Below are 27,419 nucleotides of genomic sequence, written 5' to 3'. Positions count from 1 at the left end.
TGATATTGATAAAAAAAATTCAATAAAAAATTTATAATTATTCCTAATTGATTTATTGCATATTAAATAATTATTTTCTAATCAAATCATCCTTATAAGGGTGAATATAGGACATCCACATATATTATTAGTGTATGATCATATATATGAATATATATAAAAGGCTATTTTGATTAGAAAAAGATTTGTTCGACTTATAATAAATCAGTAATAAAATAATCAAGGGTAAATATAAATTTTCATTCAATTTATTTGTTAATGTTTTCATGAATTTTTACTAATAAAGAAATCTATTTGCTCAGTGTACTAAATGTAATTTTTCAAATCATAAAATAATTTCTTGCTATTATACCAAATCTTGAAGGAGAACGGTGCAATTATTCGTAAATAGTAGTGAGTTTTCCATCATTACCAATATAATAACTAATTAAACTAATGCATTCAAAGAAGTTAACAATAAAGAAGAATTATTAAAATGCCGCAAATTTGAAAATTCGAAAATACAATAGCGCCTTAAAATGCCAAAAGTAATTTCTTTTTTTTTTTTTTAAGAAACCAAAAAGATAATTATTTCGTGAGAAGGCCATTAATTTATAGTAATAATTGTTTTCTGAATGTGGTTTGTACAGATTGAGCTAACACGACTTCATTTCAGACACTAAAAGCGTGGAATGTGAAATTTGTGCGGGCAAAGAAGGAAGGGAAGGACTAACGAACATTTCCAGAGAGGAGTAGAAGGCTCCAGAACCCCCCAAGTCCAAGACATCGTTTCTGCTTTGCTTCTCCTCCGCTTCTAACGCTAACCAATCGAACCTCCTAGAATTTCTTCCCTGATTATATAGAACCATCCTGCATTTTTCTCTCATCACCAAAAGTTCCAAAAGCCCTCGAAATATCTGTTCTTGCTTTCGCTCTTCTCGTCTGCAAATCATTCAAAGATCATCGTCTTTGCTTGATAGTCCTGTGTGGTAATCAGATGGCGGACGCAGAGACCTTTGCCTTCCAGGCTGAGATCAACCAGCTTTTGAGCTTGATCATCAACACATTCTACAGCAACAAGGAAATTTTCCTCCGGGAATTGATCAGCAATGCCTCCGATGCCTTGGACAAGATCCGGTTTGAGAGCTTGACTGATAAGAGCAAGCTCGATGCTCAACCGGAGCTGTTTATCCGCCTCGTGCCGGATAAGGTTAACAAGACGCTCTCCATCATAGATAGTGGCATCGGCATGACTAAAGCAGGTCAGTGTCCATGTTCTGCAAGGAAAATTGTGTTTCAATAAATTCTTGAGCACCTCTGCTACTGGATAAAATGCAACTGGTTACTGATGAATACTTTTTGTGTATGGAATTTGGCAGATTTGGTGAACAACTTGGGGACGATTGCAAGATCTGGTACAAAGGAATTCATGGAGGCGTTGCAAGCTGGTGCTGATGTTAGCATGATTGGTCAGTTTGGTGTTGGTTTCTACTCTGCTTACCTTGTTGCGGAAAAGGTAATTGTCACCACCAAGCACAATGATGATGAACAGTACATCTGGGAATCACAAGCTGGCGGTTCATTCACTGTTACGAGGGATGTTAATGGCGAGCAGCTAGGCAGAGGAACCAAGATAACCCTCTTCCTGAAGGAGGATCAGGTAAATAGCATGCAGGCTATCTTAATATTGTCTCTAATAAAATAGAATCTACGGTTTCAGCCATATAAACGTAGTGGTAAAATGAATCCTGTGTTCAGAGTAAGTTCTTGTAAATTCAAATGACACGTATTTGTTGTTAGTTGAAGACTTGATACTGATCTGGTTTACTGTTGGTTATGCAGTTGGAGTACCTTGAGGAGAGGAGAATCAAGGATCTTGTGAAGAAGCATTCTGAGTTCATTAGCTACCCTATTTACCTGTGGACGGAGAAGACCACTGAGAAAGAGATTAGTGATGATGAAGACGACGAACCAAAGAAGGAAGAGGAGGGTGATGTTGAGGAGGTTGACGAGGACAAGGAGAAAGAAAAGGGAAAGAAAAAGAAGATTAAGGAGGTTTCTCATGAATGGCAGCTCATCAATAAGCAGAAACCAATTTGGCTCCGCAAGCCAGAGGAAATTACAAAGGAGGAATATGCTTCTTTCTACAAGAGCTTGACTAACGACTGGGAGGATCACCTTGCTGTCAAGCACTTCTCTGTCGAAGGCCAGCTTGAGTTCAAGGCTATCCTCTTTGTTCCAAAGAGGGCTCCCTTTGATCTCTTTGACACGCGAAAGAAGATGAATAACATCAAACTCTATGTTAGGAGGGTTTTCATCATGGACAATTGTGAGGAGCTCATCCCTGAGTACCTTGGATTTGTCAAAGGTGTTGTTGATTCTGATGACTTGCCCCTCAACATCTCCCGTGAGATGCTGCAGCAGAACAAGATTCTGAAGGTCATCAGAAAGAATCTTGTGAAGAAGTGCATTGAGATGTTCAATGAAATTGCAGAGAACAAGGAGGATTATAACAAGTTCTATGAGGCCTTCTCAAAGAACTTGAAGCTGGGCATCCACGAGGACAGCCAGAACAGGGCTAAATTGGCTGATTTGCTCCGATACCATTCAACCAAGAGTGGTGATGAACTGACTAGCCTGAAAGACTATGTCACAAGAATGAAAGAAGGCCAGAAGGATATTTACTACATAACTGGAGAGAGCAAGAAGGCTGTTGAGAACTCACCGTTCTTGGAGCGTCTCAAAAAGAAAGGCTATGAGGTTCTTTACATGGTTGATGCCATCGATGAATATGCAGTTGGGCAGCTGAAAGAATACGATGGCAAGAAGTTAGTTTCTGCCACCAAGGAGGGATTGAAGCTGGATGATGAAACCGAGGAAGAGAAGAAGAAAAAGGAGGAGAAAAAGAAGTCATTTGAGAGCCTCTGTAAGGTGATCAAGGACATTCTAGGTGACAAAGTTGAGAAAGTTGTCATTTCCGACAGAATTGTCGACTCTCCATGCTGTCTCGTGACTGGGGAATATGGTTGGACTGCCAACATGGAGAGGATTATGAAGGCTCAAGCTTTGAGGGACAGCAGCATGAGTTCCTACATGTCAAGCAAGAAGACCATGGAAATCAACCCAGACAATGGAATCATGGAAGAGTTGAGAAAGAGGGCTGAAGCTGACAAGAACGACAAATCAGTCAAGGATCTTGTGCTTCTACTCTTTGAGACAGCTCTATTGACTTCTGGTTTCAGCTTGGATGATCCAAACACCTTTGCATCAAGAATTCATCGGATGTTGAAACTTGGTCTGAGCATTGATGAGGACGAAGCTGCTGAGGATGCAGACATGCCAGCCTTGGAGGAAGAGGGCAATGAGGAGAGCAAAATGGAAGAGGTCGATTAGACACCTGTGAATGGAACTTAATACACAATTTTCTTAATGGTGTGAGCTTCTGAGAGACTGAGAAAGTGCAGCTACGCATCTGTGTAATCCCGAGTGTCCATTTGCAGTTTCCATTCTTTTCTTTTCTGGTGGTGTGTTATGGTTCTGTGATTGTGTTAGGTGGTTGCCGCTTAATGTGTCTCAGATGAAATTTGAAATATGGTGTTCTAGTTTCTCTAATCATGCCTTCCTACTATTTATGCTTTCTTTGTCTTTGCTACTATCAGTTCCTCGATTCCTAAGCTGCACGGCCCTGGGTTCAAGTTCTGATTCATCAAAACCCAATGAGACTGGTCAAAACTGTAGCTAGATTATCACAATTTGTCTAAGCGTTCAATGTGCGCTTAGTACTCTTGTGTGCAGATTCTGTGACGCAGTGGTCGTTTCTAAGTTAAAGTATAACGATAGTAGTTGACAGAGACAAATTTCAATGACAGAAGACGGTCTAATTCAGCCCGAACAAAAAGCGAAAGAAAAGAAACGAAAGACAACACAAACTTGTACTTGATCATAGATAAGTAAAACAGAATAGAGAACCGTACTTGATCATAGATAACCAAAGAAGATTGGCTGCGAACCACTCTTCAAGATTGAAGTATAGAGAACAGGTGGCATGAAATTCTAACTAAAATTAAATTTTGTTGAATCAAACCATCAAATAATTAGTTCAACTTCAATCAGACCCAATCTGAATTCTAAACTTTTTAGAGGCAGAGACAACAAGGTTATGGAATTTTTTGCAAAATTACATAACTATATTTTTATTTAGGAAAATTTCACCAATTTACATCAGACATTGAAACGTTTTTGTTGGTATATTTAAACAGACCTGTGAAATTTTCTATTAGCCCTGAATTAACAAATGATCAATCAAATTATTGGTTGAGTTTCTATGGAGTTTATCATCTTAATGATTTATACAGACTGAACAGGTATTTGTTTCAACTATTTTTTCTAAATCATCGGAGATTTGATCAATTGATTTTTCACACTTCTCAAGCATATTGTGCATCTTTTAAGTTTGAACCACAGAAAGGGAGGGGAAATTTGGGTGAGCGGGTTGGTTGGGGGGGGGGGGGGGTGTAGGGGGTTAAGGGGCAAAGGGAACAACGCATATACCACCAAGAGAAAATACTTTATAGCAGGCAAAAAGTGCACACAACTTAAACAAGCCCGACACAAGTACACTTCAAAGTAACCAAAATTGTAAACTAACAGCAGAGTACATAACGATATCTCAATGCAGAATTTAAGTTCAGGTCCAACATAATTTTCGTCCATGTGCGTCCTAACAAGAACTATTAAGAAATGAGCACCTAGCAAAGTTAACTTGAAGGCGCTCCACCAAATCCACCAGCACCTCGGCCAAATCCAGGACGCCCACCAGGACCCTGCAAGTCCAACAAAGTCAAGGTTTAGATGATGGTAACTTAAGTCATTTTTCTTTGCTGTGTGTGGTAGCAAATATGTTGAAGAAGTACAACAGAGAACATAGATGTTTGAACAGCACGATTAATCACAGTCCATTGTTCAATACTTTCAACTCAATCAATAAAGATGCGCAGAACAAAACAATAGGTACTCAAACGAACTCCAATAGAATTAAATCCTAAGAAGAAATTTATCGAAACTGTGAACCTTTCCCACAAACAAACCAAGGAGAAGGTACTAGTGTAGAAAAATGACAACAGTGAGGTCTGTCGAGGTATTTAACAAGAGAGAACATACACGGAAAATTTAATAAGAATCCAGCTACAACAGTAGTGTAGCTGGACAAGAATCAATGACCAATCCGCACACAAATCTTATAAACATATTTCGATCTATATAAGCATTAGACAAACAAGATTACGGAGTATTAAATATGTTACTCATGCTGATCATGCTCTGGAGCAGAACTAGAACAATGCAGACATATACTACCCATGGCATGTGAATGCAACAGCTATATGCCTATAAACACAGAACTCAGTAAATTGAAATTACCCTAAAGGCAGGCTGGTAATCAGCAGGTGCTCCACCTTTCTCGCCACCAAATTCACCTGGTGGTCCTCTTGGCCCACCACGGTAGCCATCACGATCACCAAATCTTGGTCTGTCACCATCAAATCTGGGAGGTCCACTGTGTTAACAGAACAGATACACGGTCAATGAGAGCATAGAAATACATTACAAAACATGCTTATATAAGATCAAAACAATAAAAATAAACCAACTGATAAGCCCAACTTTGCATCAACAATAGATGAAGCATCATAAAATGGTCTACAATTCAAATGTTTGCCGAGCCAAACTATCAAATTCATTTTGCACTACTAATCAACAAGACATCAAGAAAAGAAAAAACAACCATATCCAAAATTCGAATATTGCAAATCCCAGACAACAACTACAACAAAAACAAACCATCTGATAAATACTGCATGCATTATCCGAGAATAAGATATAAAACTAGAACTTTACATAACAGCAAATTTAAATATTTTATTGCAACAGTTTCAAGCATATGAAAAACCCGAGCAACTTCTTTATTGAACACTAAATAAACCACATACTCAGGCGTGTCTACAAAAGAACAAACACACATGAATACGCACACCCCACCTAAAAATTATAGAAACAAGAAACATCCTTATGCATTATGATTGACGAAAACATGAGCACCAGAGTTCCATTATCTCCAGCACAACTAAATGAACAAACGGATTTCCAAAAGCATTGCTAGCATTCACATTATCATACATTCTAAACCATATATAATACATAAAAACCACAAGCCTAGTAACACAGACACATCAAAATTGACAATTTTATTTACTTACCGAGGACGATCGCCAGGGGGTCCACCCATGGGACGGCCAAGGGGTTTGGCAGACTTCTTCAGCGTGGCGGGAACAATTTCCGAGGGCAGGTTAAGGTATGTGCGGAGGAACTCAATTCCATCGTTAGTAAGATACCAATAATAATGCATCCATGCGAAGGTCTCACGCACATATTCCTTTGATTTGAAGCTCTGCATAAGCTTAATCACCTGGAGATTAGGGACATCAATTTCCGGGTGCTTCGCCAAGTTGAAATCCTTCTTCGCGTAGCACACACCCTCTGTACACATACATAACCATAATAATCCGAATCAGAAATCAAGATGCATGTAAACACAGCTTGAATGCTAAAACACAAATTTACTCTTACCTTGAAAGAGGTACTTGGAGATCTCTCTCCTGTTCTTCTCTGGAATGATCTGAAGCAAAATAGAGAAAGATATTAATCAAACTAAACCATATCTCCATAGAACTAATTGCGCAAAGAAGTTCAAAAGAATAAAAACCAAAAAACAACTCAGATTTCTGTGCGAATGCAATGGAGAAAGGAGATGAGAGTTGCACCATGGCTGCTGAGAGATTGGCGCTGCAGAGAGAAGCGAACGTAGAGGATACAGCAGCTACTAGATGAAACGAAGCCCTAGTTGTGAAGATTTAGGGTTTTTTATATACGAATATATGGGCAGGGTATGTTACCCAGGCCCACATAAAGCCCACTCCCTGAAGGCCCATTAGTAGGATACCCACAACCCAGTGCCCGTAATCAATATAACTTAGTACGAAGACTTCTTATTCCACAACAACGAAAGTACTTTTTCACTCTTTCATATATTAGGGGATTGCACTTGGAAAAGAAAATGTTTCATACTAACGGATTTGGGTCCATAACCATGGGTTCCAATGTAAGAGATCTTGTAGCACTTACCAATGAGGCCCTATCGATTAGTATTACACAGAAGAAATCAATTATAAACACTAATACAATTAGATCCGTTCTTCATAGACGAATTTGGGATTTGCGATCCCAGGTAAAATCGGTTCAGGATCACATTGGGTTAGACCGAATACCCGAATATCTAACTCATCCCCTCCTATATTTGCAGTTCACGGGCTTGTATTTATGGGGATCTGCAGAAGCGCAGGAAAATGGGTTGGACCTATAAAATTAGTCTTTCGGGTAGTGGGCTAATATTGATGTGGTTCAATCACTTTTAAGTTAAATTACAACTACTTCCTCTGATATTTGACATAATTTTTAAAAAAAATATTATTTAAAAATTACAATCAAATCATGGATCGACATTCAATTCATCTTGTTTATTTTTTTTTATAAATTAATTATTTCAATTAATTATTAACAACATATTAAAATTTAAAAAATCATAATATTAAAATTGTATTCATTTTAAAAATACAATAAATTATACAAGTATAATGGTGTATATTTTCTTATAATTTAGAAAAAAAATTACACTATTACCATTTGGTATAAAAAAATACATTGTATTATTTTAGAATTTTATAAAAAAAATATACACTATTACATTTGTATAGTTTATTATAGTTTTAAAGTTAATACAAGTTTAACATTATGATTTTTTAAATTTTAATATGTTGTTAAAAATTAACAGAACAATTGAGCATGCTTTGGGTAAAGAACAGGATGAGAAGCTTTTAAAGACTGTCGGTGAAAGTTGATGTGACTTAAATTATGAGTCTTAAAGCAATTTATATTATTAATAAGCAATAGTGTATTTCTTTTTAGATTGTATAAAAAAGTATACACTATTACATTTGTATAGTTCATTGTATTTTAAAATTAATATAACTTTAACATTGTACTTTTAAAATTTTAATATATTGTTAAAAATTAATTAAATATAATTAATTTATAAAAAAAATAAAAATATGAATTCAATTCATGAATTTAATGTCGTTGATCTGATCCACAACATGGCACTTTTCTTAAAAAAATTCTTTTTTTAAATATTATATAATTTATTTAAATTATATTTATATAATCTATTCTTTTATATAATAAAAAATAATAATTAACCCCCTCTTATGAGGTTTGAACCAATGATCTTATAGTTATAGAGTCTAATCTTACCAACTTGGAAGGGTTTTGCGAGCTTATAAGCTTTTTAAAATATTTTATAAAATATGTTCAGAGCTTATATATTGTTAAAAAATATATTAAAAGATTATAATAATATAACAACATCTTATAAATGAATGAGTTTAAAAATATGTTTTAAATAAATTTAGTCAAGCATTATGGGCATATAGCTCTATTTTTTCTGAATTAAAGAGAGACGTATATATTGTCTCTCCAACTCCAATCAATATACCCACTTTATGTACATAAAAAGTCATTCAATATAGACATGTCATATGTATATAATATTATTTTAAATAAAATATATGAATGTGGTTATTATATACGTAAAATATGCATATTGAATTGAATAGAAAATGCATTAGAATCCGCGTATAATTAAAAGAGCCATTATGGGTTTATCTTGTAGGGTTGATTTACATTGATTAAGCTAAGTCAAGTTCGAATGTCGTCTTCTTTGTTGACTTTTGCTTAAACAAAAACAAGAATATCTCAAAGATTAATGGTGCAAGAGAGACTCAAAAACCGATCACATCCAATTCCGAAACAGAACTCAGCCATATTTGACTTCATCCCACAAACCATCACTTCTAAAATGAAGTGCTTTCGGCTTCTTGCTTTGTTGCTTGTCCTGTTACTAGTAGCAGTAACCTTCATGTCCATCCTCGTACATTCTTCACAACTCAATAACACCAATAGAGCCGTCAGGTGCTGGGACAGGGAGAGACAAGCTCTTCTCAACATTAAAGATGAGCTTGTCGACACTTATGGTCAACTCACCTCTTGGGGCAACGATGATGATAAAAGGGATGACTGTTGTGAATGGAGGGGAGTTCACTGTCATAATAGATCCAATCATGTCACACAATTGAATCTGGGTCAATTACAAGGTAAGATTAGCACTTCTTTACTTGAATTGCAGCACTTGCGATACTTAGACCTCAGTTTTAATGATTTTGAGCATGCCCCGATTCCTGAGTTCTTTGCTTCACTCACCAAACTACGGTATCTCAATCTTGCTCGTTCTAATTTCAGTGGGCCAATCCCACGTCGAATAGGGAACCTATCCAAATTGCTCTATTTTGATATTTCCTACAACGACTGCTACAGTGAAAACATTGATTGGGTCCTTAGTTTTCATTCACTTGAACACCTTGGCCTGAGTTCTACAAACCTCTCAAAAGCAACCAATTGGTTACAACCACTAAGCAAGCTGACTTCCTTAAAAGAGTTATACTTGGCTGAGGGAGCTCTCCCAGAAATATCTCCTTCTTTGCTACCCAAAATCAATGGTTCCGCCCCTCTTGCCATTCTTGATCTCTCATCAAACTCTTATCCATCAATCATGATGTTATTCCGTTGGTTCTCAAACTTCAGCGGCACTGGTATGACATCTATCAATCTAGCTGGTAACAGCATGGCTGGTCCCATTTCTGATGTTTTTGAGAAGATGGTGTTACTTGAATTTCTTGATCTCAGTCAATGCGATATCCAAGGTGGGATTCCTAAGTATTTTGGGAATATGAGCAGTTTAACAAGCTTAGTCATGTATGGAAGTAATTTGACTGTGGACTTTTCCGAGTTAATAATGAATTTGTCTGGGCCGGTACAGAAAAAACTAAAGTACCTTGATTTGAGTTGGAATAATCTAAGTGGATTGTTCCCCAACATGTCAGGATTTTCTTCCTTGATTCATTTACGACTTGAGAGAAACCAGTTGAATGGATCCATCCAAGAAGGCCACCTACAACTTCCCCAGCTTGATTTTCTTGCTTTGTCTTCAAACAGGCTTAGTGGTCCAATACCTGATCTATCATTTTCTTCGTCATTGGGATTTTTACATCTAGACAATAATACGTTTAATGGAACTTTAACTCAAAGCATTGGAAGCCTCTCTCAGTTACGAGTATTGGACTTATCTTTTAACTCGTTTCTGGAAGTCAAGTTCGACCCTTATTGGGTTCCTACTTTCCAACTAGGTTATTTGAGCTTGAGGCATTGTAAACTAGGGAAATATTTTCCTGCCTGGATCATAACACAGAAAGAACTTGAACATCTTGATATATCAAATACTGGGATTTCAGACATCTTACCTAGCTGGTTGGTTCTCGTATCTCCTAGACTCATACATCTGAATGCATCAAACAACCAAATGTACGGTGTTTCAAGACTAAGAGATGCCTTGGTACCTCGTTCTCGTCTACGTGCAACGACATTGGATATATCAAGAAACAAAATTTCGGGTTCATTAGATTTTTTGTGCTATGTCCAAGAGTGGGGGTTGCTCGACCTCTCAGACAACCATTTCTCTAGCCAGATTCCTGATTGTTTCGCCAATTTTCGGTGGTTAAGATTTCTTAATTTAGCAAACAATCACTTGTCCGGGGAGATACCTTATTCATTTGGCTTGCTTAGTTCCCTCACTTTGCTGCATTTACGTAGCAATAGTCTCTCAGGTGAACTTCCCACATCTATGAGGAATTGCACGAGTTTGGAGATGATTGATGTTGGGGATAATAGACTTATTGGGAGAATACCAGATTGGATAGGGGATAGCTTCCCTGAGCTAAGAGTTCTTGTCCTTCGGTCTAATGCGTTTTATGGTAGCATGCCTTGGAGTCTATGTCGTCTAGCAAACCTTCAAATCTTAGACATCTCTTCCAACAAGATTTCCGAAGTTATACCAAAGTGTCTTCAAGATTTCAATGCTATGACTACAGACTTGAATCCTGATCCATTCTCGAACCCTTGGGGCACATTGCAAGTTCCATCAGATTACACATGGGAAATATCAAACATCAAATCCTTTCAAAGTGCATATTTCATGTGGAAAGGAATGGAGGTGAAGTACACAAATCATTTGGGACTCGTGAAGCTAATCGATTTTTCAAACAATAATTTAGCAGGTGAAATACCTTCGGGCATCACAAAATTAGTTGGTTTGGTGGGACTCAACATCTCCTGGAATAATTTAATCGGACCCATTCCTTCAGACATCGGGCAATTGAAGTCCTTGAATTTTCTTGATTTCTCAAGGAACCACCTCTCAGGTGGTATTCCAACTAGTCTTGGCACTCTGAGCCACCTTGGAGTCTTGGACTTGTCCTACAACGACTTGTCTGGAAGAATTCCTCTGAACGGTCAAGGGCTTACTTTTCCTGTATCAGCTTATGTAGGTAATGCTGGCCTATGTGGAAGACCACTCAATAAGTCTTGCCCGGGAGATGAATCTTATCAAGATCCAAATTCAAAAGTCAACAGTGGCAATGTAATAACAAAAGGAGAATCTGAAGATGATGGGTTTATAACACAAGGATTTTATGTCACACTCGGACTTGGTTTCATTATTGGATTTTGGGGAATCCTTGGAACAATATTGCTCAACAAACGATTCAGATATACATTTTTCAAGCACTTGGACAGCATTGGAGAATCTATTTTTCCAAGGAATAGAGCTAAAGAGGCCCGTTTGTGGAAATGTTTCCAAAATCAGTGAGCATGTACTTTCTAATTATGTTCTGCTTTCTTTTTCTGATAACTACACTTTCTTTGAGCTCTCGACAGCCCAGTTCGCCAACAATGGAAATTGTTAGGAATTCATAATCCAAGTAAACAGTATTTATTTCTTTTTATTTAGAATTTTAAGATTTCCTTCATCTGTAACACTAATTGTACTAATAATATTTTGTACTAACATCAACATTGACCAAGAACCAATCTCTGGATTTTTTATTACCTCAAACGTATATCTTGATTTCTCATGACTATTTTTTCTCAAAATCAAAGATTCAATATACCAGGTGGTTGTCATTCGTAAACTGATCTGGAAATCGATCCTCCACCTGGACGCAGCGCGCACTTTACTTGGTAATAGCAGGATATAGAACACTAAACTCCATCTTTCAGAATACGTAAAAATAGTAAAAGAAAACACAAACTATTTCTCTAAATGTCAAACAGAAAACACAGGAGGTCACACAGTGCAGCAGATTTTACTGAAATGAAATTTAAATTCATACATGAAGCAGCTCATCTCTTCTACATATAGATTAATCAACAAACTAAACTGACATCCTTAGAAACAGCTGCACAAGTGGATCAAAATTTGCATTTACAAACCAGTTTTCAGAATTTACATTCCCGCAATACAATTTACTCTCATTTTATTTTATCTAGTCAATATGTACAAGATACATTAACTGCACAGCCAGGAGATGTTATAACAAGAAACAGTAATTACATGTATAGGATTTAACAACTTTCTATAGCTCCAGGACGTCGCTGAATGTTAGCCCGCATCTTGATATCAAAAGAGCAGGCACATTTAGGCCAACAATCATCATGAATATGATGATGACTGATCAACAGTATTCCTAAGATGTCAAAAGAATATAAACACACCAACGACGCCCCAATTAGGCCGCATCTTCAGGATGACTACCAAGGATGGGATCGGCTCCGTCAAAAGCATGGTCCTTCTCCAGGTCAATCTCATATGATGAAAGTAGCCTTCTCTGCAACAGTAGTATCTTAGACAGATCACATGATATCCAAGTACCCAGTAATAATTAATTCAAAATTAAACCAATTACATAAAAAGATGGAGGAAGCACAGATAAGCATGTGCAAATTAGCAACTACGACATAGTTATTGGAAAAAAGAAAGAAACAGCAACAAAGAGTTCCCTACTTAAGCAGCCATTGTGCCAACACTTGGTACACAGCAAAAAGTTTGCACTTACATGATCCTCAAAATCAGGACTAGCCAAATTGACGGAGAGATTCCTCATCAACAATAATACCTGTTCAAGAGCCCACATGAGGAAAGAAAATATATACAAAGCTAAAGCATACAAGTAAGACATCTGCTGCCAATTAAAAATTGAATGTTTTTGTGCGAAGAAATAACATTCTGTTTCCACCAAAAAGCATGTATGAGAGACCCAGAGGGACAGGACAGCTAGCACTCAAAGGGTCATCCTTCCATTAACTTATTCTGTTCCTTATCTCCGTTAAAATTTCATAAGCCCATTAGTAATTCAACCAGAGTCGTATAGTTTTGTTGCATGAAAATGTAGTTAGAGGACCACCAAACATAGAATCCATACCGTCTCAATGTCAATTGGGTCCATCTTCTTCAGTTTCTGCAAATGGCCAGTCACTTTTGGATCAAAGACGCTGCCTATGAAACTGTATACTTGAGCAAAATCAGGAAGAACTGCAATCAAAAAAGAAACAAAGGTTGATAAATAATCAAATGCATAAAGGATACTAACTGTTCAGAAATAACACAGTAGCATATCACTACAGTAGTTTTAATTACAGGACAAAGAGAAAGGTTCAAAAATAGAGTAGCAAAACTGTCAAAGCAAAAGTACAGATGTTGGAAGCTTCAACATCAAATAAGGAATCATGTCGACGGATAAAAGAAAAGCGGGCATGTACTGCAGCAGGAGAATTCAGTGCATGGTAAATATGCTGAATAATACATATTTTCTAGCAATGACTGCACTCTGAAGTATACCAATAAGCAAACATGCAACACTTACACCAGCTGAAGCTCTCTATGACTTGCCACAGGTAACTGTTCATGCATAACATGAGTGGTGCCTTGTAAGAATCTCTTGAGCTAATAATCTCATCTGACTGTTGCCTTGTAATCTCCAGAGATGGTTATTATGCATGAATCCTGTTACTTGTGGCAAGTCTTAGAGAGCCCGCAGCTGGTGTACATGTTGCATGTTTGCTTATTGACATACTTCAGAGTGCTGGCATTCCCAAAAATATGTATTATTTAGCATATTTACCATGCACCAAATTTATGCATAATAACAATTTTATGTAAAATTTGTCGCCAAATGCAAGATAAGCTCAATACAGTGCCCAACATACATAAAATCATCTTAACAGATAAAGGATGAATGATAACATTCTGCACCTAGGAAGTCTATGGCCTCGCCTCGCCTTTTATTCTTGGATTATGCATCAAGTTTATGCTCATCAGGCTTTCTTGAATTTTTAGACTTTACTACAGACCACCATAAATAAAATACTAGTAAATTTGAAGTCAATAAAAGTACTATGACCATCTAAATGATACTTGAATGTATTACGAAATCCCAAATTGGAGTGATAGATACGACGCTGTAGTGATATACTAGTGCTTTGTACAGGATGGGGAAAACCTAAAAGTAGAGACTTCATTCCCTCCCCTTTCTTTGTCAGCTAAATCCCTTGTTTATTTTCAAGTCTTACTATCACTAACATGAAGCCACCAACCAATACAAACATGTGAGCACCTGTCATTGGTAGTTCAAGTTTCAGTTGTTTGGTTTTGTCACCTGTGGGCCGTGTCCTTGGAGTGCTCTCAGTACTACCACAAGAGTAAATGTTACGCAGTGACTGTCCAGCAGATCTAGCATCTTCTGCAACAGAACATAAATTGGAAAAGTTCTATATAGACACTGAAAAATCCCTAAAGCCATTGAATAAAATAATCTGAATCTTCTGATAGACACAGAAACAAAGTAAACCTCTAGTGACATGTGAAAAACTGGTACTGTGCACAGGTTTGTCTGTCCAGCCAGGTATGGACGTATCTGGATTTCCTACTAATGCAGAAGAATCTGGCCTCCTTATAAATCCAGGATCAGGAACAGCAGAGGATGCATGGAATGATGATAGCTCTTGAGAAACCACCGGAGCTTCAAAAGTAGCCAGAAATAAGCTACATTACTTTTAAGATTAGCTACTTCACAAGACTTAATACAAATAATATATTCTTACCAATTTTCGAAGCTTTCTGTGGATAGGGATGAGCAGCTTTCCTTTTAGGCCTAGGTGGAGGTAGATGTTCATTGGTTCCACTCTTTTGAACCTTAAGAAAATACTTCTGTGCATGGCTACGTATCTACAAGGTTACAAACTCATCACATATCACTAGCAATAAACAAATAATCACTATCATAACCAAATCTTGAGAAAAATTACTTATTCACAGAGTATACACAAAGTGTTCGAAATTCAATTACAAAACAATTGACATAATTGGGATGAACTCAGCAGCAAAGTCAAGTACAGGAAAGCCGTCGATAAGAAATATGTGCCTGACGAAAAGATGGCAAGTATACTTAACAAAAGAACAACCAGCTGACAAGCAGAGAGGGCACAGTCAGTGACACTCTTATTAGAAGATTTCAGTAGTATTGATTACCAGACAATCAATTTGGATTCTGTAAGTACAATCTTATAACCTGAGTACTACATATCACCATGAAGCATACAATAAGTACAATGGCATTTCCATTTCATGCAACTAGATATCTTTTTTTTATTAGACTTAGCTAAGGTGTCACTAGTCACAAAGACCACCTCAACCCTAAAAGCCATCCTTGCAAACTCAGATGTTGGAGAAGTTAATCCAGAAAGCAAACAGGCGCTGTCGGCCTGTCACATGTCCCCATATATGTCTGTCTAGAGGTAATTGCTCAAAAAAACAATTAATCCCCTACTAGTGAAAGGAAGCCATGAAGTACATGAAATTACCTGAATGACTGTCTTAGATCCAACAAATGCTTCAATCTTCTTCCAATCACGATCAAATCTACAGAATCAGCAGAAATGACCTTATAAATAACCCAAACAATTTACCCAGAAAGGAAAAGGAAATTTCAGTAACTTGTTTGACCCTGCTGAACAAAATGTTCATGTAAACCCAGATAAGGAGCATTAGGTTTAAGAAGAAAACTCAAAACCACCCAAAAATCAAACACGTCCAGACGTACAATTCTCAAAACCCTCCACTTACTTCAAGCAATTCCAATCAAACCCACGTAAAACAACTCCAGAGCCCCAAAAATCGCTCAAATAAGCCTTACCCCAATTCAATCAAACAAGTAAAAACAAACTCTTGCTCCACATTTCAACATTACTCCAAAACCCTAACTTCATCAATGACAACAAATTCCGAAATCCCAAATTCCCAAATCCAGAAAACTTACAGCTGGAGTGCTTCGAGGAACTTGTCGTGCTCCGGCTCAGTCCAGCTCTCACGTGACTTCGTTATGGTGTACGGTTTCCGGACCTTCTTACTCGGGTCTTCTACCGGCGAAGTCGTATTTCCGGCTGCGGGAGAGGAAAAAGAGCCGAGGTTCGGCAAAGCCATGCCCGTAGGATCCAAGTAGAAGCACTCTCGTGGGCTTGTGTTCAGTGACACCATGCGCTGGGTGCGATAGCGTGTGTGGTTTCACCTTCAGTGTGTGTATTTCTTGGGTTCGGGTCTGCGTAGAGACACGGTCGGGTTGCAGTGAAGTAATGCGCTGCATTTTCCCTTTTTGTTTTCATTTTTTATGTGGAGCCGACTTCTAGGAGTTAGGTTTCCCTGCTGCTGGGCTTAGAATTATTTTCAGAACATGACGAATAAGCATTTGCCACGTCGACCTTTTTTAACTAATCCATCCATCTTAATAAGTATCTAAAAATAGTTTAATCAAAAAATAAAAATTCCATATTACGTACTGAATTTACCATTTTTTAATTTAGGGATGAAAAATAAATTGAGTCATTTGATATTTGATTAAAATTTATTTGATATTTGATGCGTGCAAAAGTAGCACGGGTCTAATAAGCTTGAACTATCATTTTGTATCTAGGCTAATAAGTATAAGATTCTAAGAAACGGACCTGCAAAATAACACGTCAGTACTTCGATGCCAACCTATTATTAGGTTTAAGAAAAGATAACTGTAAAAATGAAACGTAATAAGAAATCAAAATATAACGATCAAATTATGAGAGAAAGTATGTCAAATTCACAAGAGAGTGATTCGATAAATGTTAACAACAATGCTCAAAAGTTTGAAAAGTACCCCCCCACCTAAGGGATAAAATCTGTATTTATAGATGGGTACCCCCCTGATGAGGCTTTGTACTTCTTCCTTCATTTTCAGGGGGAGGGGGGGGGGAATGTTAAAGGTGGTTAGATAGACTATGATTTGCCTTTATTCGTTATCATACTTATGATCGCATATCTTCTGGTTGGGGGGAGACCTCTCATCAACAGGGGGCTCTTGCCTAGAAGCCCTAGTCGTTTGGGAGTCCTAGTCTCATAAGAATCTTCTTTTGTCTGTATTATCTTTTTAGGATTGAGGTAGTATGATGTGGTAGCCACTTAGGAAACTAGTTGTCTTTGCCAGGTGGAGATTGTCAAACGTAGGCCTTTGGATTGATCTTCGTTCTTGGACTGTATATAAAAATTGGATCTAGGGGTGTCTTGGGGCTTCGTCTTTTTTCTCGGGTTGTCAGGTCTTCTAGGCCACTGAGGAGTATATTGACTGGTCTTGGGTCTTATTTTTCTTCTTGGGCTGGCCTCCTTAAGGCATATGCATCAAATTTGAATAAATTATTTTGTTCAATAAACTTTCAAAATAGCTCAAGCTCGATTCGACTAGTACAAAATAATAAAATATAATTAAAAATATTAAATTATTCAAACTCGATTGATATTTATTTTAATTAAAACAAACCTGAGCAATTATAGAAGTTCCAAACTTATTTTTAAATTAATTTCAGTTTAACTTTCACTAATAGCACATTAAAAGCCAAGTCCACATCATTATACAGCAAAACATCATACATTACAAGAAGTACTAGAAAGGGGTGAAATACAAGAATTGATGGTTTTTATTAAAAACTAAATTGAGAAAGGGGTGACAATTGATTTTTGTAAAATGAGGTATTTGGGCTTGTGTAGTGGCCCAGATTCCTGAAACATCCAGCCCAATTCAGGACAATTATGGACTGTGTTTTAAATAGTGAAATCTTGGTTGGGTTCTTTGTGTTGGTGGGGTTTGTTAATCTATAAGTATTAGGCCCACCAAACCAACCGTTTTAAGTACTTGTGAATTGTACTGTGTTTTTTGTCTGTACTCTCAACATCCTACGGTACCCTCATAAGTTGTGTATAAACGACCATTATCCATTGGTCACTGAATTCTGGGAAGGGTGTGACTGAAATGACAGGACAGCTATCTTTTATGACATATTAGTATCTTACAATATAATTAAACTGAAATATAGAACCAACAAGAAAAATAAATTTCTCGTCTCATATTTTAATATTTAGAAAACATCAAAAGGCTATTTTACCACCTCCAACCATGCACAAAGTTGCTTTAAAAATGGAGCGACCATGACTATAGCTTGACTTTCAATCACGTGATCACCCACGCCACGCATCACCCCTCACATAAAACTCACCACTCACCACTTTCATAATTAAAATAATAAATTATATCACCACTCCTCAATGTTATGTTTAATATAAAATCAAAATTATGTTCTCAGTTTCTTTTTACTGATTCAGTTCATTGAATAAAGATTACAATGTGAGTGATACAATCCTAAGGGATTACTTCAGAGGTACTTATATAAAAAAAAAATATTAAATAAGGGGTGAATTTGTAATTATAATTATAATATAAAAATATATATTGTTAAAATTTTACGAAAAGAGTATGATATATTTGTATAACTGAATTTAATTTTGGAATGTTAATATAATTTATTTAAGAATAAATACAATAATTTTTTTTGAAATTGTCATAATTATAAATATTTATTTATTATTTAAAAAATTATATATTTACAAGTTTTCAAACAATGAGATATTTAAAATTATAAAAAATTGGGATATTTTAAAATATTTGTAATTAACACAAACTTGAGTTTATAAAAACTTACCTTTTATCTAAATGAAAAATTAAAAGAAACAAAATGACAAAACAATTGGGGAAAAAAAAAAGAAAATCATTTTCTGGGCCACACAGGGGTAGCTTCCCGGAACGAGGAACGGTGGGCCCAGAAAGGGACGCAGAAAGAGATGAAGTTCCACCACTCGACGAATCTTCCAAACGGCATGGTCATCAAAGAAATTCAACAAAGTCGTCTGGGGAAAAATCTTGAGGGTAGACTGGTCATCTTGACTTGAGTTGACTCGGTTTCGTCATCTATCTATATATGTATATATATATATATGTGAAGAATCAGGCAACAACTCCGCTACATTAATTTCTCAGATTCCTTTTAGTTCTCATCGAAGACACCTTCTCCTCAGATCTCCAAATTCAAGAATACGAAATGAAGGTCAGTGTTGTTTTACTGTCTGTTTTAATTTCAAGTCGTTGGTTTGGAATCTGTCTGGTTCTGGTCTGCCCCTTGAGATTCTGATTCTGATGCTAAAAACTCATACTTCTTTGTTATTACAACTTTTTGTCTGTACAAAAGTTGAGGAGTTCATAGTAATTGTTTTCTTCCATTTTTAGGAATCACACTATATGGAGATGTAATGATTTTTGTACACATGCATGTATATAGGGTTTTTCTTACTTAAATATTAAATAAATAACACGAATATATATTTCTGATCCTATGTAGCTAAAAACTAGGAAGGTTTTACTGATCGTTGATGTAAATTCTTGACTTGGATTCTTTTCTTGTTGCAGAAAGTGGTTTTGAAATTGGACTTTGCTGATGAGAAAACGAAGCAAAAAGCCATGATGAAAGTCTCCGGTCTCTCAGGTACTCAACACTACTATACTACTACTTGTTAAGATCTGAATTTTCAAGTGAACCCCAGATCTTTACAGTATTCCGAAACAGCCCACGACCTTTTGCTAATTACTTTTCTGGGTCTTGAATTCTGCAGGGTTGGAGTCAATTGCACTTGATCCAAAGGACAAGAAGCTGACTGTCACCGGGGACATAGATCCGGTGGCTGTGGTGGCCAAGTTGAGGAAGCTTTGCAACGCAGATATACTGTCTGTTGGGCCGGCGAAAGAGCCCGAGAAGAAAAAGGAGGAGCCCAAAAAGGAGGAGCCCAAGAAAGGAGACGACAAGAAAAAAGATGCCCCAAAAGAGGATGCGGCCCAGTTGTTGAAGGCTTATCAAGCCTACTATCAACAGCCCTATTACTACCACCACCATCATCAGTATCAGCCTTACCAGCAGCCACAGCCACCGGTAGCGGCGCCGCCGCCGCCGTACTATACCAGAAGTGTGGAGGAGGATCCCAATGGTTGTGTTATTTGTTGAAAACTCTGGAAATTAATTCATAGGTTATGGGTTATTTTTAATAAGGAATCATTTGTTTTGGGTCAACTCTATTATTATTATTTTTTGGGGGGCCTAATTGCAATTTCAAGATTAGTGTATTCAAGAAGAGGGCATTAAGTTTTATTATGTATATAGAAAAAGCTATGATTGCTTTTATTTATTTCTTGGTCTAAGAGATTGAAAATTAAATTGAATTTTGCTGCATATTCAACTTGACTTGTAAATTTGAGGATTTCTCAAAGATGTGATTGGTCAATACGAGAAGTGCATCTTGAATTTGAATTTGGGAGTTCAAATTACACACGAAAATACACCAATTATGGGTCTTTAATGCTTCCAAGAAGTCTCATTTTCCCTTTGATCAAGTCCCATTAATGTTCAAATGCGCTTTTTCAAATTATTCAATACTCGTGATAAAAGATAAGACAAACGAACATTGATCAAAGAATAATAATAATGATACAAACCTTTAACAACTATACTCTTCCGGTAATGGCAAAAACACAAGGCTAAATTGCATGAAATCTAGTGTATTTTAACAATTTAGGTAAAACTCTCCTATATTACAAATATAGACAAAAATACTTTTGCATTTTCTGAAATAATGCACACACCATCGCCTTCCTTTTGTTATTCTCAGTTATTGATCTTCACAGTTCAATAATTTATAGAGAAAGAGCTCCCTATTATATTTAATATTACACGAAAAGATCTGATTCAATTTCACAATAAAATAATAGGTGACGTAGTTAAAATGATATGAATATTTGTCAATACTTATGCGGAACACGTTATAAATTGCAAAAGTAGTTCAAACCAATTAAGCTTAGTATTATTACAACTCTTTCTTCTTGGAATCATCTTAATTCCCTCACGACTGGCTTTGTCATATCATATGATGGAAATTTACTTCTGTTAGTTAAACGTCCACCCAGCCGGCCACCTTTGACAATAACAAACGGCGGGCGGTAGATGTTTTCGAGTTCGTGGTATAATAATTGGCAGTGGTCCTAACGGGAGTGAGTGATAGATGCGGACAAGCAATAATAGCATAAAATGCCGTTATCGTGAAAGACACTGCAGAGCAGCAGGTCAATCGCCGTTTCCGTAACTAGTGCTTGGATCTTAGTCCCTGCTATCCGCATACGTCACCTGGAATTTTAAGTGAATTTATAGGATTTTGAAATTTATGATTTTTTTTAGCAATTGTGTTTTGGGACTAGCAGTTAACATTAAAATCGAAGTTTTATAAACAAGTTTGAATTTATGAGTTTGAGTTTTCATAATATGTTTTGAGTATTTATCAAACTTTATGTGAGTTATTATAATTTATTTATTTTTGTTAGTCGTATTAATGTATTGGTGTTATGTATTAAAATGAGTTATGATTGTAATTTATTTATCGTTTATTAAATAAATTCTTTTTGTTGAGATTAGTCAATTTAGTTTTCGAATAATTTGGAATAGACAATTAGCAATGAAAAATTAAGAAAAAGAAAATTGATTGACACACTCACTCCGATGCCACTTAATTATGGTGTGGACTTGGAATTATTATATAATAATATGAAATCTTATCTCTAATAAATTGTCTTAATTTAGTTACTTATTATTAAATTACATTGTATATGCTCTACTAATAAACATTTCTTGAAGTCAATGAGATTTAATTGTATTAATGACATTGAGATTTCATAATTATGAGACCATGTGTCCAAATCTCCACTTATATATGAGTTTTGGTCTATTTTAATAATAATTAAAATTTATTACAATGAGTTCTGTTCATATTTGATGTAATTACGAACACATTTTCACTATTAGAAAAATTATAAGTATCACATGATATTTGATAAAATTATATAACTACTGAATGTATGTATGAAATTGTCAACTTTGACCTTGCCGTATATATTCTTTTTTTGTAGAAAAAAATTAAAAGAAATCAGACGAGATAGATGAATTGAAAAATTTTTAAAAAAAAAGAAATGTCTAGTTGATTCATAAAATTATAAGTTTTTCAGAGAGAAATTAAAATTATAATTTGTATTCTACAAATGACATTTCGATTAGCTCATTAGAAAAAATAGATGAAAACTTAAGGAAACTAACGAACTGGGTTAATTATTGGACGACCGTTAAAATTAAGTATGGGTAATTTTTGAAAAATAATAGATAGATATTTGTAATTATGTTAGAAGGAGCTGATTATAATTTACCCTAATAATTATTATTTTTTCTAATGAAAATAATTGATTGTTATAAATATTTAATATGAATAATTAATATATTAATTATTATTATTCTCTAATAATTGAAATTACGGCGCAACGGATTTACTTAAAAGGAACAAAAACAACTGATAAACGTATGACAATCTACAAACTCAAATGTACCTATCTGCCACTCTCATCTTCTTCTTCCCACATCTCAGCCCAGTTCTTCTCTAGCTGTTCAAGCCCAAGAAACGAGCCCTCTTCCTCTGCATCCAAGCTCGTCGACAGACTGCCATAAGCAATGCCAAGTGCCGAGGAGCCGAAAGTAATGAAAGTCGTCAAGAATGGCAGCCATTTGGGCACATCCCACAGTTCTTGTTCTTTCAACACACCAAAAGCCTGCAGAAAAGCGAAGCCAATCCCTAATGGCACCCCAACGGAGAACAAGATTCTTGATATCATCCTCTCCCACACCACCTCAGGTATCTTGTCATCATCATTCTTGTCATTTCTTTCTGTGTAATTACTCTTTCTGGCTATGGGTTCTCTACCTTTTGCTCCGCCGTGCAGCCGCCACGTTCTTGGCGGCGGGAACGGTATCCCACGGCGGTTGTGGTGGGGGGCTGGGTTGCTTTGTGGCCATGGAGTTGGTTTTGTGATGTGTGAAGGTGTGATTTGTTGTAGAATGGTAAGAGTTTTCATGGCTTGTTAGAGTATGTTTATATTGCTTTGTTTAAGGAAATTCTATGTATATTATAGTGTTAGCGTTTAGAAATATCTTATCCAGATCAGATGAATGGCTGTCCATTCTCCTAAATAATGTGCCCTGTCACAAGTAGATTTTGATTATTGGTCAAGATACACTTTTTTGTCTTTACTAGGAAGATAGTCTATGTGAAACTTGCCATGTTCTTGAAAAGTTCTAAGCTGAAATACTTAGTACTCCTATGTTGTAAGCTGTAAATTTTTCTTGATTGTCATGACTCAGTCAGATAGGCAGCCGGAATCTGAATTTTTCTTCTTCAAATAACAAAATGTTTGCAAAGGGAATCATTAACTTATAGACTTACAATCAGGGCATGCAGCTTTTAAGCTGGACGGCCTGGAAATAATCCAATGCTTATTGTAATCTTCACAAGATAGAATTATGAATTGTCTGGCTTTCGCAGCTTCTCATAGGATTTTCGGGAAACCTGCATGAATCATCAGTACTATGAGTAGTCATGCTGAAAAAAGGCACCATCATAAACAATTCACTGTTAATTTTCCCATCATCTGCAAGATAGAAGTCTCCAACTTACGGCACCAATATCTAACCTGATAGGTGGAGGGAGAGCCATAATGATGATACGTGATCCCCCCTGGAGAATTTGACGATGAGTTTCCAGGGGAAGCGGAAAGACTTGGCCTGGTGATTGGTGACTGAGAGTAGGGAGAAAGGGGTGAGCGCATTGTGGCCGACTGATGGTATGAAATTGGCGTCTGATGGCTAGAAGAATATGGGGAAGCATTTGGGGTCTTCCAGTTTATATGGGAAGCTGATTCCTTTCCCGGAGATTTTGATGACAGTTTCACTGAGGGAAGCAGGTTAATCTTGATTCTGTAAGAGAAAAGTAGCAGGATCCTCAGGTAAAATACTCACTGTTCCAGAAAGGTGCAGATGACTGAGATAGCTCTGACTTACTTGTTGTGAACATCAACATATTCGTCGGTTTCATCAAATATTGGCTCCTATAGAAACAGATAAAAAACAACACACAGCAAGTTTAGTGCAGTGAGCAAAAGAAGAATATTTATTGAATAAAGTTTTCTCGTGTTTAATGTTGCTAATGCAATTTACTTAGTTGAAATCACAAAGTTATACTCATGTAATGTGACCTGTAGCAGTTGTTCCAGAACATCTTCCATTGTAATTATACCAAGAACTTCTTCATCTATATTAGAGAAAGAAGCCAAACCATCAACGCTAACATTTATGTCTGTTTGTCTCTGTGCTGAATTGGGATTGACATCTCTCTTCAATGTATCAGATTTCACAGTTGTACTCACTATAACATCCTTCAAAGGAGTAGTACTTTTAACCACAACAGCCATATGGCTTTGCCCTTTCTGAAATTGGTTTAATATATCGTACAACGGTTGACATTCATGGAATCTGCCATACAATCATTAGGAATCAATTAGCACAAGAATGAACTAGAAACTTGAAGTTTATGCTCACTGCAAGTGAACTTGTACCTTGGCATTCTCCGTATGGTAAGATTCCTGATCGGGGTTCCATCTTCAGGACGACACTTAATCAAATTCTTGACCTAATACATGGTTTATGAGTAGAAACATTACTGAAATGTACAAACATAAGGTGATCCATCATACAGAACTGCAGGGAAAAAAATTGCAAGAATGAGGCAACATAACTAGATCACTTAATAGGCATTCATTTACTTCCATTATACTTTCGAGTAACATTAGCAAATCCTTTAGTTCAATAAGAACAAAGATTCGTAAACAAATTTTGCATAAAAAGAAAACCAGCCACAAAGGCAAGTTCTAGTTCTACTCACCAGAACAAGGCCAACAATGTTGGTTGGGCTCCCCGAGTAGATAGGCACCCGACTGTGCCCTTTGCTTATTATCAGACTCATTGTGTCACTGTGGATGCAAAATAAAGATCAGTTTACAGGGAAAAGGAAAATGCCTTTGATAGAGAAGAAAAGGGCTGGGACATAGCATACTTGTCAAGTTTAGCATTAAGATCAAGGGAAAATACTCTAGATAAAGGTGTCATAGCATCTTTAGCTGTTTTCTCGGTCAAGTCTAGAGCTCCAGAGATAATTGTTGTTTCATCGTGGGTTAACTCTCCTCCCTTTCCTGCCTGATAGCACAAGAATTGAATGTAGGAATCGACAGTGAAATTGCTATCTTCGCTTAAACTTTCAGTCAATAAAAGGATTATGGCTGGGTTCTAAGTTTTAACTTCCAAACCCCACCAACCTCATTTCCATGCATGCCAACCAGTGTCTTCAGCTCTGCACGCCTCAGTAAAGCAGAGTGGCCCTTTCCAAGCAGCAAATCCAAAAGCTTGTTGAATTAACAGATAGAATTTTAGTGTTAGGATGAGACGTGAGGATTAAGAAGAATTTAATTGAGGTCTTGGCTTCCGAGAGAGCACTTTATTACCTTGCTAATGGGGTATGATATTGGGAAAACAATTATGACTAGCAGTCGAACTATTACCGATAGTCTTGCACCAATATTCAGACCATATCGTGAACACACAGCCTGTGGGATAATCTGCAGGAAAAGATGACCTTAGTTTCATGTAAAGCTCTCAGCAACTTGATATGTATTCTTGGAAATTATATACCTCTCCAAATGCCAGTATGAGTGTAACTGAAATTAGTATTGCGCCCCAGGCTGGGAGAAGAGCATCAACGAAAATGGGAAGGGCCTTACATGATAGATAAACAAAGTTCAGTTCAGTATTTTGTAGCTACATATTTTACATGGAATGCGAAATATATACCTCCATTGCGAGGGCATTCCAGATGAGGAGCGTGCAGAGTAGCAAATGTTGATTCTTGACAATAGGAAGAATCTTCGCTACAAAAATTAGCATTTTTGCGAAAAAACCCATGAAGACAGAAGTGCCAAGATACAAAGAAAGTTCTTATTCTAGGCTCACTATTTGACAAGTGTAAAGAGTCGGTTTTTTTATGAATAACTAGAATTATCAGTTGATGAAGATAAACGAACTCACCAGCATTCTTTCTGTCCTCAGGCTTGCCTGCTTTAATCAGGACTTCCAGATCAACAAGGCTGAGAGACATGAGGCCAAGAGTTAGGCCAGACATCAGTCCTGCAAAACAAACTAGTCCCACACATATGATCAAATATACCCAGAACATGGTTTCACAACACGGGACATCATTTGCTGCCATTACACTCCTATGATCAGTATCAGAATCTAGTATAGATGCAAAGTTTGATACCAAGGCAATCTGCTTTAGTTGTCTGCTCAGTTACGGACAAAGTTCAAGATTTCTTCTGTTCTAAAGAAGTGAATATAAGTAGAGAAGAGCGAGGATAGAATAATGGCAACTGCAAAAGCCAAGAGCAGTTGAGTTTTGAGTAAGATTATGAGGGTGATGGGGAATGATGACATGTTATGATTCTTTGTCAGATACAATGATTAATACATTTACATAACAGTTACAGTTCAAGAAGAAGTTTTTACCACTTATGTCATCAAATGTTTTTCACCACCCCCTTGATATGGTAAGAACCTCTTTAGTTAGTGCCTTTCTAGTTCGTTGAATTGCGTGTTTGGTAACAAGCAGGTTGCTTAATGAATGGATCCAGATGCTCTTTCATGAAAAGGGTTCATTCATATGTAAGCACTGTGAAAGTTTTATTAGGTGCTCCTTGGACCAGCACTCTGTTTTTTCATAGGGATTTTTTTGCATTTTCCCATTAACAAGGGGTAAATTGCATTTAACCCCATTTCCATCTTTAGATATATAAAGATATACCTATGATAATACTTTATGCATACATTAACAAGGGGTAGACACCTGAAACCTGAAATAACTTATGATAATACTTTATGATCGATGATGCTAGTTAATGCTGAAAACCAAATGGATGCCAGATGGAGCAGTTGAATCACAATCATCAATTTCCTAATATAATCTACAACCGACCAGATGAATTTAGTATAATTATCGCTTTGTTACAAAA

General features: G+C 36.6%; 7 protein-coding genes across 12 annotated transcripts; 3 read left to right on the top strand and 4 right to left on the bottom strand.

Moving 5' to 3' along the window:
- The first annotated feature begins 714 nt into the window (after nt 1-714).
- LOC105160433 (heat shock protein 83) lies at nt 715-3,591 on the top strand. The gene is made up of 3 exons (XM_011077802.3): nt 715-1,241; nt 1,359-1,639; nt 1,822-3,591. Exons 1-3 carry the CDS (start codon nt 977-979, stop codon nt 3,370-3,372), a joined length of 2,097 nt encoding a protein of 698 aa, XP_011076104.1. The 5' UTR covers nt 715-976; the 3' UTR covers nt 3,373-3,591.
- Nucleotides 3,592-4,527: 936 nt separating this feature from the next.
- LOC105160432 (RNA binding Plectin/S10 domain-containing protein) lies at nt 4,528-6,909 on the bottom strand. The gene is made up of 5 exons (XM_011077801.3): nt 6,798-6,909; nt 6,604-6,652; nt 6,234-6,513; nt 5,398-5,533; nt 4,528-4,802 (listed from the first exon to the last, which is right to left on the bottom strand). The coding sequence occupies exons 1-5, from the start codon at nt 6,798-6,800 to the stop codon at nt 4,737-4,739; spliced, it is 534 nt and encodes a 177-aa protein (XP_011076103.1). The 5' UTR covers nt 6,801-6,909; the 3' UTR covers nt 4,528-4,736.
- Nucleotides 6,910-8,854: 1,945 nt separating this feature from the next.
- Nucleotides 8,855-11,848, top strand: LOC105160695 (receptor-like protein EIX2). The gene has a single exon (XM_011078175.3). The coding sequence runs from the start codon at nt 8,855-8,857 to the stop codon at nt 11,846-11,848; it is 2,994 nt and encodes a 997-aa protein (XP_011076477.1).
- A 590-nt stretch (nt 11,849-12,438) lies between these two features.
- Nucleotides 12,439-16,678, bottom strand: LOC105160430 (protein REVEILLE 6). Of its 5 annotated transcripts, none has more exons than XM_020693609.2 (8): nt 16,353-16,678; nt 15,898-15,955; nt 15,139-15,262; nt 14,886-15,056; nt 14,652-14,777; nt 13,461-13,570; nt 13,095-13,154; nt 12,439-12,861 (listed from the first exon to the last, which is right to left on the bottom strand). In XM_020693609.2, exons 1-8 carry the CDS (start codon nt 16,568-16,570, stop codon nt 12,844-12,846), a joined length of 885 nt encoding a protein of 294 aa, XP_020549268.1. In that variant the 5' UTR covers nt 16,571-16,678; the 3' UTR covers nt 12,439-12,843. The 5 variants fall into 5 exon arrangements, with proteins under 5 accessions (XP_020549268.1, XP_020549265.1, XP_011076101.1 ...); XM_020693606.2 differs by having other exon boundaries at nt 12,439-12,866; nt 14,652-14,774; XM_011077799.3 differs by having other exon boundaries at nt 12,439-12,866; nt 16,353-16,677.
- A 2,656-nt stretch (nt 16,679-19,334) lies between these two features.
- Nucleotides 19,335-20,623, top strand: LOC105160429 (heavy metal-associated isoprenylated plant protein 39-like). Its single transcript, XM_011077798.3, has 3 exons — nt 19,335-19,494; nt 19,854-19,929; nt 20,057-20,623. The coding sequence occupies exons 1-3, from the start codon at nt 19,489-19,491 to the stop codon at nt 20,440-20,442; spliced, it is 468 nt and encodes a 155-aa protein (XP_011076100.1). The 5' UTR covers nt 19,335-19,488; the 3' UTR covers nt 20,443-20,623.
- Nucleotides 20,624-22,798: 2,175 nt separating this feature from the next.
- On the bottom strand, nt 22,799-23,416 carry LOC105160694 (transmembrane protein, putative (DUF3464)). Its single transcript, XM_011078174.3, has one exon. It carries the CDS (start codon nt 23,379-23,381, stop codon nt 22,860-22,862), a length of 522 nt encoding a protein of 173 aa, XP_011076476.1. The 5' UTR covers nt 23,382-23,416; the 3' UTR covers nt 22,799-22,859.
- Nucleotides 23,417-23,672: 256 nt separating this feature from the next.
- Nucleotides 23,673-26,635, bottom strand: LOC105160428 (DUF21 domain-containing protein At5g52790). Of its 2 annotated transcripts, none has more exons than XM_011077797.3 (12): nt 26,440-26,635; nt 26,206-26,282; nt 26,047-26,130; nt 25,860-25,973; nt 25,674-25,760; nt 25,415-25,554; nt 25,244-25,331; nt 24,918-24,991; nt 24,558-24,834; nt 24,364-24,410; nt 23,997-24,279; nt 23,673-23,872 (listed from the first exon to the last, which is right to left on the bottom strand). In XM_011077797.3, the coding sequence occupies exons 1-12, from the start codon at nt 26,618-26,620 to the stop codon at nt 23,825-23,827; spliced, it is 1,500 nt and encodes a 499-aa protein (XP_011076099.2). In that variant the 5' UTR covers nt 26,621-26,635; the 3' UTR covers nt 23,673-23,824. The 2 variants fall into 2 exon arrangements, with proteins under 2 accessions (XP_011076099.2, XP_020548779.1); XM_020693120.2 differs by having other exon boundaries at nt 26,206-26,277; nt 26,440-26,580.
- Nucleotides 26,636-27,419: the final 784 nt, after the last annotated feature.

Source organism: Sesamum indicum, linkage group LG4, assembly GCF_026168435.1.
Source record: "Sesamum indicum cultivar Baizhima isolate 11 linkage group LG4, ASM2616843v1, whole genome shotgun sequence".
Classification (NCBI taxonomy): domain Eukaryota; kingdom Viridiplantae; phylum Streptophyta; class Magnoliopsida; order Lamiales; family Pedaliaceae; genus Sesamum; species Sesamum indicum.
The sequence above is the reverse complement of the archived record's forward strand: the minus strand, read 5'-3'. Positions and strand labels throughout refer to the sequence as shown.